Below are 10,694 nucleotides of genomic sequence, written 5' to 3' on the forward strand. Positions count from 1 at the left end.
CTCCAAGACGACTGCTATTCCACTGAGCCATGGCGTTTGTTGGAGTTGTACAGGGTACTGACCCTGTGTTCTCTTCTCTCCCCAAATAATAATTACTGAAGGGAAAGTCCAAGGTATTTGGTCATTTTGCTGTCCTGTACTTTTTCAAGAATACTACTAATAATAATCTGGATTTATATAGCGCTTAATATAGAATACTGCTTCTAAGAGCTATACAGATATTATAACACCGGTCATTGGATTCATTCACACACAATGTGCACCATCTCCACTCCCTGGGGAGAAGTCCTACCATATGGTCACCATGAGGTCATATACAATTGCTAACACAAATGCTTTCGTCATCCTACCAGGTCCCCATTTCTCTCTTGGGTATTGAGTGGCAAATGTAGATTAATGCCTTGCCAAAGGACATAAGTGCCGGGTCTGGGATCGAACCACGACCTCTGAATTTCAAGTCAAGTGCTTAAACCACTCGAGTATGACACTTCTACTGAATCATGAAATAACAAACATTGAAAGTGTTACTTCCCTTCATATTTGCTCTGATTTCAGCAACAGTAAGGCTATGAATGTACTACAATCATAAGCTATGCTGCAGTCTTTGATGTGGTTGGTAACATTTGGAACAAAATATCTTGGGTTTACCATGAATTTTTTTAAATTTATTATCATAATTGTGACATTATTGTTCGTTTGGCAAATAAAAGTCCAAAGAATATTGAACACACAATATACGACAGGAAGCTAACAGGAAGACTTAGAAGTAGTATCAGTAGTGGTAGTTGTAGTCGGAGTAGTATTGATAGTAGTCAGAGTATTAATAGTAGTAGTAGTGGTAATAGTAGTAGTAGAAGTAGTAGTAGTAGCAGTAGCAGAAGATGTAAATTTGAGGACCATCCCAATAATCTTTAGATTTGTAGCTCATGACGAAACAATACTGATGTAAGGTGACGCAACGTTTTTTCCATTCTTTTTCCAAACCTGTAGAGATGGGAAGCTGCTCTGCTGAAGACCTGAGGGAGTACCCTGAGCGCATGACCAACTGGTTCATCAAGTCCCTGGCGCTGATCAGGAACCGACCTGAGGAACATGGAGGTCTCTCTCAGAAGGAGAAGGAAACTCTCCAGCAGGAGTGGAGCCAATCAACCCATGCTATCTTCTGGAAGTTTGATCGTCTTGACAAAAACCCTTCTGACCAGTAAGGGCAACATCAGATATTAATCATTATGATTTTGGGGGTTTAATTTCACTTTGTATTTCTTTAATTAGCAGTGTTTTTGTAATTGAAATTCATGAAACAGCTTGAAAAATTGTTATTTTAAAGTGACTCGGTAACATTGTTGAAGGTTGATGAAAAAATTGCTTAATTTTTGTATAAAATGTTACTTATTATATTTCTTTTACTGTACTAACCCTCTGACATGCAAAAAATCCTGAAAAAAATTCTCAAACCACGAAGATATCTATGGTTTTCTTTGAAGACGTCACTGTCCAACACCCTCTAACAGTGATTAACAGTAAACCTTTTTGAATTTTCGCAACCGTTTTTTCCATGAAGAAAAGACATAAAACAGCCTATTAAAAATATTGCTTTGTGACGATTTACATTCACCTAAAATGTAATTAAATTGTAATAATATAGTTGGGAGAATTAAGGAATCGATCAGATCAGTTTTTCCCAATTTTTATCATTAATAATGGTCCATTTCCACTCAACATTTCAGATTATCTTTAATTGTACATCTAGCATTGAAGTCACTACCTTAGCACCACTTTCTCTCATCTGAACAATGTTACCAAGTCCCTTTAATGCAGTTTCATGAATTTGAACTACAATTTATATATCTGAAGAAAAAAAGGTAAGAACAGAGAATGCGCAGTTCATCTGTGCATTCTATAATGGAATGCAATATGCCACTTTTTGTGTACCGACTGTAATTAAGTCCATAAGTTCATCATGAAAACATTATTGATTGTTCACAAATAATCAACAAAAATGTGGGAAGAAAATCCTGTGTACTTTGCTATTGAATGACAGATTTTATAAATATTTCTCGAGTTATGTTAATAAGTGTCGAGGGGAAATCTCCTATTTGATGGATTTTAGCATCTTTTGTTACACTGCCAATCTGACATAGTGTACCCTTTGAAAGGTCATGCGGTGTGTACAGGAATGTATTTGATATTCTTGTGAGCTGTTCCTTCATCCCAAGTACCTTGACTAAATTGATGTTCAAGAAATCAAACTCATTAAAACCAATACATGGGATTGCCCGAACTGGACAGTACCTTAAAGAGAAGGTTGAGTTCTGGGAAGAGGTGAAAAATAATTTGTGAGAGTTATCATTCTTATTATGCAAGTGTGGAAGAACATCAGATAAGACATGTTCCCTGAAAAGCATGGCTCTTCAAATGCCTTCATATTCTAAATATGTCATGTAACATCGTAAAACTCCAGGGTAGGATTTTTACGCCACGTGTTCGTGTAGTCCCGTATACATCTTTCTGTGTACAATGTTTGTAACTTTACCAAGACTTGGCCAAATTTCTTATCATTTTGATGATTCCAGAACCTTGCAATACACACAAATAATTATATGCTAGATGATCAACCTTTTCTGGTCGATTCCACACTGTTTCTTTCACAATGCAATCGCATGACCAGAACTCAACTTCATCTTTAAAAATAACATTCTTGTCCTCGTCTTTCCCCCTATTTAACTTGGCTCATTTGTTATGCAACAAATTGAAATTGAAATTATTACAGACTGTGTCAATGGGTCATGCTAAAACTGTACAGTGGTTTATTGTTGTGATCTTGTTCTCTTTCCTCATCCTAATTACCTTGAATAGTTTCCTATTAATCAAATGAAATCAAAGAAATATCACAACATGTCTCATAGTGCTTGCGAAAACTTAAAGCTCATCTGCACTAGTGAACAGGAGGGATTAGACCACGCTGCAAGGTCACTGGACAGGTGGTTATCTCATCAACTCAGCTCTCAATTAACATAAGAAATAGAGGATCATGGGGGACCAATGGTCACCGATTATGCGTTGTTTGTTATATAGAGGGCGCAAGTAGCTATAAGTAGTGCAGTGGGCCTTTAAGAGGTAACACTTTGATTGCTTCCCTCGCCTCTCTGCACAGTCGCTCATTTGCCACATTTGCCATTTTGCACACAATAACAGGAACCAATGGACAGAAGGTTTGCATTGAGCAGCACAATAGCTTTGCAAGAATTCAAGATATCCAGTCTCGATTAGCTCCATGACAATCCTTTAATAGCATATAAATTAATTTTGTGTAGGAATTTTTTTTAATTATCTCGAAGCCTTTAGTGTATCTATCATATAATAAATACAATGTGGCACAGTGAGAATATTTGTTTGGCATATAGCGAGTTGATATTCTTGTGCTCTTCCTTCACCATAGTTACCTTGACTTTGCTGAGCTAGAGGGTCTTCGTGCTCCCATCGTCCTCTTTGAACCTTGCACCAAGCCATTCCTCCAGGCTTGTGATGTCGACAATGACACCCTCATCAGCGCCGTGGAGTTTGGACGTTGCCTCAACCTTTCAGATGGTAAATGAAACAAAAAAGTGTACAAATACAGGCATGTTTCTAGAAGAATAATGTTGAGAGAGGGGGAGGGGTGGGTCTTGGGGTTCTGCATTCATTTTATACATGTGCTTTGCTTAAATTCATTAATAGTCAAGAAATTTGGGGGGCCTTGAAGAATTTTGTTGGGGGAGGGGATGAGAGAGGCATATGGTGGGCTTGAGCTAAGCCCCACCAGCCCCCTTGTAAAACTACTACTGTACACAAAATTTACTACTTTTTGGGGCTCAGTTAAAATTCTTACCCTGAAGTCATCTTGAAACTGCAGTGCCCCGAGACAAAATCGAGGGGTGTAGTACAGTCTCATAACACTGAGGGCTACAATTTTTAACATGACCATAAAAAAAGGCTGTCAATATTTGTTTTTTATACCGCATCCTTCGTGTCAATTCTCAAAAGGAGATATTTTTTATGCCTCCGCCACCGAAGGTGGTGCCGGAGGCATCATGTTTTCGGGTTGTCCGTCTGTACGTCCGTACGTCCGTCCGTACGTCCGTCCGTCCGTCCCGTTTGACCGTTATCACAATATCTCAAGAACCATTTAAGATTTAAACTTAAGACTCGGGAATAGTATTTATCACCATAGGAAGACGATCTGATTAGATTTTGGAGTACGTAGGTCAAAGGTCACAGGTCACAGAGGTCAACTTATGAAATTCCTTGTATTGAGTTTGTTAGCGCGATATCTCAAGAACCATTTGAGATTTAAACTTCAAACTTAAGGATAGTATGTATCACCATAGGAAGACGATCTGATTAGATTTTGGAGCACGTATGTCAAAGGTCAAGGGTCACAGAGGTCAACTTATGAAATTCCATACATTGAGATTGTTATCATGATATCTCAAGAACCACTGGAGATTTAAACTTCAAACTTAGTGATAGTGTGTATCACTATAGGAAAACAATCTGATTACATTTTGGAGCACGTAGGTCAAAGGTCAAAGGTCACAGGGCTCATTATGTATGCAAAAACAGCTTGTGATCGCGTTATCTGAACAACCGATTGATGGATTCCTGCCAAACTTTGGTCATGTATGTATCTTGCAGAGCCAATGAACTGAGTAGATTTTAGGGTCATGAGGTCAAAGGTCACAGGGCTCATTATGTATGCAAAAACAGCTTGTGATCGCGTTATCTGAAGAACCGATTGATGGATTCCTGCCAAACTTTGGTCATGTATGTATCTTGCAAAGCCAATGAACTGATTAGATTTTGGGGTCACGAGGTCAAAGGTCACAGCGCACATTATGTATGCAAAAACAGCTCGTGATCGCGTTATCTGAACAACCGATTGATGGATTCCTGCCAAACTTTGGTCATGTATGTTACTTGCAGAGCTGATGAACTGATTAGATTTTGGGGTCATGAGGTAAAGGTCAAGGTCATGCGGCTTATTATGTATGCAAAAATAGCTTGTGATCGTATTATCATTAGAACAGATTGATGGATTCCTGCCAAACTTAGATCATTTATGTATCTTGCAGAGCCAATGAATGGTTCATAAGATCAAAGGTCATGGGCTCATTATGTATGCAAAAATAGCTTGTGGACGCATTCTTATTAGAACTGACAGATGGATTACTATTTAACTCAGGAAATCTTGCAGAGCCAATGAACTGAGTAGATTTTAGGGTCATGAGGTCAAAGATCAAAGGGTCATATATGTTTATGAGAAATTGCTTGTAATCACGATATTTTGAGAACATGTTAATGGATTACAATTGAACTTGAATTTGAAAAATTTCTTCCGTTTCGGTTTGTAAAATTGCTCTATGACGGAGGCATCATTTTCGACTGCGCGCAGTCGAATTCCATCTAGTTTAACAATGTATGCCTGTCAAGATTTAATTATATGTAGGAAATTTACCAATCTAAGGGCAGCGTGTGCTTCTTACTGTGCATATCCATTGTTAACGTCATGTGCAACCATTGCATCTTTCCATTCTACATTCAAGTAGAAGTATACCAAGTCAATGCTTTGCATTATACTGAAAAGCAGTCACTAGTGAATTTTGCAGTTCAAATTCAAAGCCCTAAAATCTTTGTATGCGGTACGTTATGAAAAATATTGCTCGAGGTGATTTTGAAATTCTGTATGATTGAGATGCATAGTACAGTCTTAGGATCACTGAGTGGCTATAATTTTTAACTATGACCACAAGTGGGCAATATTTGTTTTATATACCACATCATATTTGTTGCTTCTGAAACGGGAGCTATTTTGATGAAAATGCATTTACTGAAGGTAATAACAAATAAATTTACAGGTTTGCATGACCAACTTTTTGTCTCGCAGGTCTTCTTACAATCATTGAGAATGTCCACAAGACCGAATATCCATCTTGCCTTGTGTCATGTGGACTTGTTCATCTGGGCTTTATCCACAAACGGCTTCTTTGTATTTAGATTGTCTGACATCATTTGTTATGTTTTAGCAGAGTTCAGAGATATGATTAAAATCATATATTTATATTCATCAGATAGCTAAATATGTTTCTCTCTTTTTTGTACTTTTCGAAATACAGAGCAAGTTCCATACTAAGGACTGAGAGAAGAACCCAACAGCTTGAACCAATCCAGACTCACACGCAACAAGGGAGCACCACAAGGCTATGTTTTAGGACCCTTCATACTCTTTTTTTTTCTGCCACCAACAGTAGTCTGTCCTTAATGTAACAAGGAATACTTCATAACATCATCTAAAACAAAAACAGAATAAAAGACAAATCTGAAATTTTGTTTCAACAGTCTTAAATCTCTTTATAAGGATTAGTACTTTGGTAAGAATATATATATTTTACATTATTTCCTTTTAATCCCTATAATGATATTACAATTTTAACACAAGTATTCATTAATTTCTGTTAGAAATGTGATGGTACTGCATATTTCGTTTAATATGATTGATAATACATTAATACAGAAAGAGCATGGGCTTACATGCAACAATATACAGGTAGCTTCAAAAGTCATCCGACATACTATTTATCATTGCATTTTGAGCCGCATTGTACCAATACATGTTACTCCTTGCAGGTGTTGCAAAGTGTCCTAAGCATATTAAAGGTGTCAACAAATCTTTGCATATTTAGACGAGTGTTTAAAGTAACCCTGTGTGAGATGGTGTGAGTAGAAGGCTGACTTTTTAGAAAAAAATTCAACATGGTGCTACTTAGTTAAGGTTTTTACAGTTTACTGCTTGTTTTTGTACTTACAATAAAAAAAAAATGTGTGTGCTTTCATTAACAAAGCAAATGTAACTGAATATTTCCTAGATTATCTGAAAATAATAATACACGATTCTTGTCAGTGTCATTCATTATTTACATCAGATCCCATTCTTCCCCAGTGCCTTATTTAATCCGACTATTCCGCCGTCTTGCCTGCACCACAGTTAAAAGAAGTAAAACAAAAAGTAAATAAATGTTTTGGATGTAAACAAGTAGCAACATTCGGTGACAACGCATGCAGGGTGCCATTTCTATAAGAAAAATATTTTTCTAAACATTGTATCTAAATACAAAATACTTTCTCATGTGTTATTATTATTATTATTATCATTTTGTAGCTCACTTGCTGTTCCTTTGCTAGTGTACATGTATATGTTTTTAGCCTAAAGTTTGCATTTATTTTAGCCTCACATGATTTTTATAACTGTTTATAGTGTGATATATTTGGCATTATTTGCATTTAGTAATTTAAGCTGTGGCGAGTAGATAGCTAGCTTAGCTTCAAAGAATAAAAACATTTCTCCTTTTTGTTAAATCAGTATACATGTATCCCTTTGAATATCAAAACATTGTGCCTTTTTTTAATAAATCCCCTTTTTACAATCAATGGAAATTAGTTTTGTGTGTTTTTTCTGGATATATTGGTGTCTGTGTCCTATGCACACCAGCTGATTTTCGGCCATATAGATGAATATAAATTTGTGTTGGTCTATCTATTGTCAGTCTGGTGCCGATATTGTTGATGTGATTGGGGTGATGGTATTGCATATTGCAGATAAGGATTGCAAATAGTTTCTGAAATTGTAAGTCTTTCAATATCATTTTTAGGGTGGTAAAGTAAATATAGTTCACACAGCTAATGTGTTGTGTAAGAGAGTGATTTATTACCAGTGAGGCTGTTTACTGCCCTCTTTTGATAACAACATTATAAGTATGTCTTTTCTTAAATCTCACAAACAATATTGTCACATCCTCTCCTCTTTGAGCTTTGTGCTGGAGAATGTTTGAATTTAGAGTAAGAAATGAATTAACAATCATATGAAGTAAACGGGTCTCTCTCAATGTGATTTATCATCGGTAGTAAGGGTTTGGCCTGTATCTCAGCAGGGGCGGATCTAGCTTTTTGCCAAGGGGGGGGGGGGGGGGGGGTTGACCCAGTGGCGGATCCAGGATTTTCCAAAAATCGCGCCGTTTTACCGCTTTACTTTTTTCTTCTTTTTTCTTCTTTTTTTCTCTTATTCCCCCCCCCCCCTTTCCCCCTTTTTTTCACTTGGCCGCACAGGGGAGGGGGGGGGGGGGGGTTAAACCGTCGAACCCCCATAGATCCGCCCCTGCTCAGCGCTTTGCTCACACCTGAAGGTGGCTATTGATGTACAGGGTGTACTTTTAGAGGTATGTTATATCCTCGCAATATGTACTCCTTGTAGGAACATGGACAAGTACTTCACAAGTGAAATAATTTATAACATTATATTAATAAATATTTCCTATGTAAATAGAATAAAGACCAAAGAGACTAGAAATAAAAACAACAGAAACGTTTATGTACTTATAATTAACTACAAGTTATATTTATTGTTGATGAGGACACTAAAATAATTTATTTAAAACAACACAGTATGACATTAACGATTTTGCAGGTATTATATTCATTTCTAAAAGATGGAAGACAAAATTTGTATTTCTTTTCCAAAATTACAAAAGAGGTTACATAATTTCATTCGACTTCAATTCCATAGTGTATCCACATATTTGGTTACATATTCCAAATCTGATGAATTAACAATGTTCCTAATCACAAGGAAATGATGTTTCTGATCATCGTTCATCGATAGGTGTCATATTAACTGCGTTCTTCTACTTTTGCTTTTGTCATCAATGATTCATTTACATTAACCCTTTAACCTCGTTAAGCAATATATAGTCAGTCAAACTGATTTGAATGAAACACATTGTATTCTTAGAATACACGATCGTTCATTTTATTTAAGTGTATTTCTTAATAAAACAATCAACAACAAAAAATACAACACAGTAATATTGCGTCAGATACCTAGAAAAATACAAGAAAGAACACATATAACAGACTATAGAAGATACAAATTTGTGGTCAAATACATTAATGTACTGTATGCTTTAAGAATACATTTCGTTCTCACATGTGCCCTAATTTCTCAAATATCACTGACTCATCCATTCTTAGTATTCAACATTAAAAAATGTCGTCCCAATTGCACCCTATTGTCACGAATCTGATGTTAATAGCTCAAGTAAGGTCATGTTAACATCCATAGTAATTTCGTGTCTTGTCTTGGTCATTTTAATCTTTTGGTTCAGAATGCTCTGAAAAATTAGTGCAAACATACCTGGGAAATTTTAGTCCCTTCATGTTGCCATATATTGTGACGTTCAGATATTTAATCGAAAGTAATCATTATGATCACTGAAGTCTCTAAATTGGCAACGCAGGTTGAAATTTGCCATTTTCTTTCCGTCCAAAATGTCAATCTCCCGTTTATTTATTTATTTCATTAAACATGTTCATTCACAAAGTTAAGTTAACAATTTTTTTTTCAACTTCAAGGCCCGAATTCACAAAGGAGGTTTGTCAACAAACCTTGGTTTTGGTACGTCAGTATGACGCGTTTTACGCGTTTTTTACAAACCTGGTTTGTAAAGAACAAAAGGAGGTTTGGCGAAACAAAAGGAGGTTTGAGCTCAAACCTTGGTCTTAGCTCAAACCTTGCTTTGTGAATTCGGGCCCAAAAGTGTACAAAATATACAAATAATTGTTACTACATTAAGGAGGAAAAGCTGATTTATTTAGACCGTTTGAAAACTGAGAGCTTATGAAATATGCGTACGATGAATGCTTTTACATTTAGTGCATTGAAGCCGATTTATTTACTACAGTACTAACGAAAATACAGTAATCATACAAGAAAAATTATGATATATTTCAAATAAATCCGATTATACATAGACATATTGAAGATTTTTTTGATTTTTTAATTTTTTAATTTTTTTTTTTACTTACACCTGCACAACAAGAACAAAAAGTTAAAATATGGAATAACAGGATATGTGAAAGTCTCCACATATACACACACAATCAGTGCGTTTATCTTCATCCCCTTGAAGCAGCACTTACACTGGAAGAAGAAATGTAAGAAGTGGAATTCAGTCAACTTTTATCATAGAGGGGATAGCACGTATGCAACTATCGGAATATGCATGTATATAATTATAAATATATTTTTATGTGGACGTCTTCCGATCCTAATAACTATCATATACACTTTCCACATACCAGAATCTTGCAACACGATTGGTCAAATTGACGCAACATGATACAATAATGGGGGAAAGGTACAATGTATTCAGCATGGGAGGGGGGGGGGGGTTAATAAAAGCTAAGGGGTATGGGTATGGGGCATGTGACTAATAATGCCATCCCTTTGGAAAACTTGATAAATACACAAATACATCTGTTTCTATGTTCATACTGATATCATGTAAATATGTATTAATTAAGGTACTAATTAATATGCACATCAAACTTTTATATGATTGAACATCAATTCATATCACCATCTTTATGCACAGTAAGCATATTTGCTGCAAAATATTCTAATAAATATCTCCCCTATTATGGTTACTAGGCAACCAATTCTTTTTTTTTCTTCTTGGTTTTCCGCCGTTATTAGTTACTGTTCAAGTTTCAAACGTGGGAACGTGTCATTTTTGTTTCAGATACACATTTCCAAGATATATAACACATATTTCGTAGGTACTTCCCAGATGGAGACCACGGAAATCAAAAACTAAGCAAGGAAA

At 36.0% G+C, this 10,694-nt stretch overlaps 1 protein-coding gene across 1 annotated transcript in view; it reads left to right on the forward strand.

The window, feature by feature from the left end:
• The window catches only part of SPARC (secreted protein, acidic, cysteine-rich), a 33,842-nt gene extending 26,388 nt beyond the window's left edge, over positions 1–7,454 (forward strand). Inside the window, 3 exon segments of the mRNA NM_001098454.1 lie at positions 991–1,201; positions 3,440–3,588; positions 6,153–7,454. Coding sequence (NP_001091924.1) covers positions 991–1,201; positions 3,440–3,588; positions 6,153–6,169 — 377 coding nt within the window. The 3' untranslated portion in view covers positions 6,170–7,454.
• The last annotated feature ends 3,240 nt before the right edge of the window (positions 7,455–10,694 follow it).

The sequence above is a fragment of the Strongylocentrotus purpuratus genome, unplaced genomic scaffold (assembly GCF_000002235.5).
Source record: "Strongylocentrotus purpuratus isolate Spur 01 unplaced genomic scaffold, Spur_5.0 spur5_scaffold_10, whole genome shotgun sequence".
Taxonomy (NCBI): domain Eukaryota; kingdom Metazoa; phylum Echinodermata; class Echinoidea; order Camarodonta; family Strongylocentrotidae; genus Strongylocentrotus; species Strongylocentrotus purpuratus.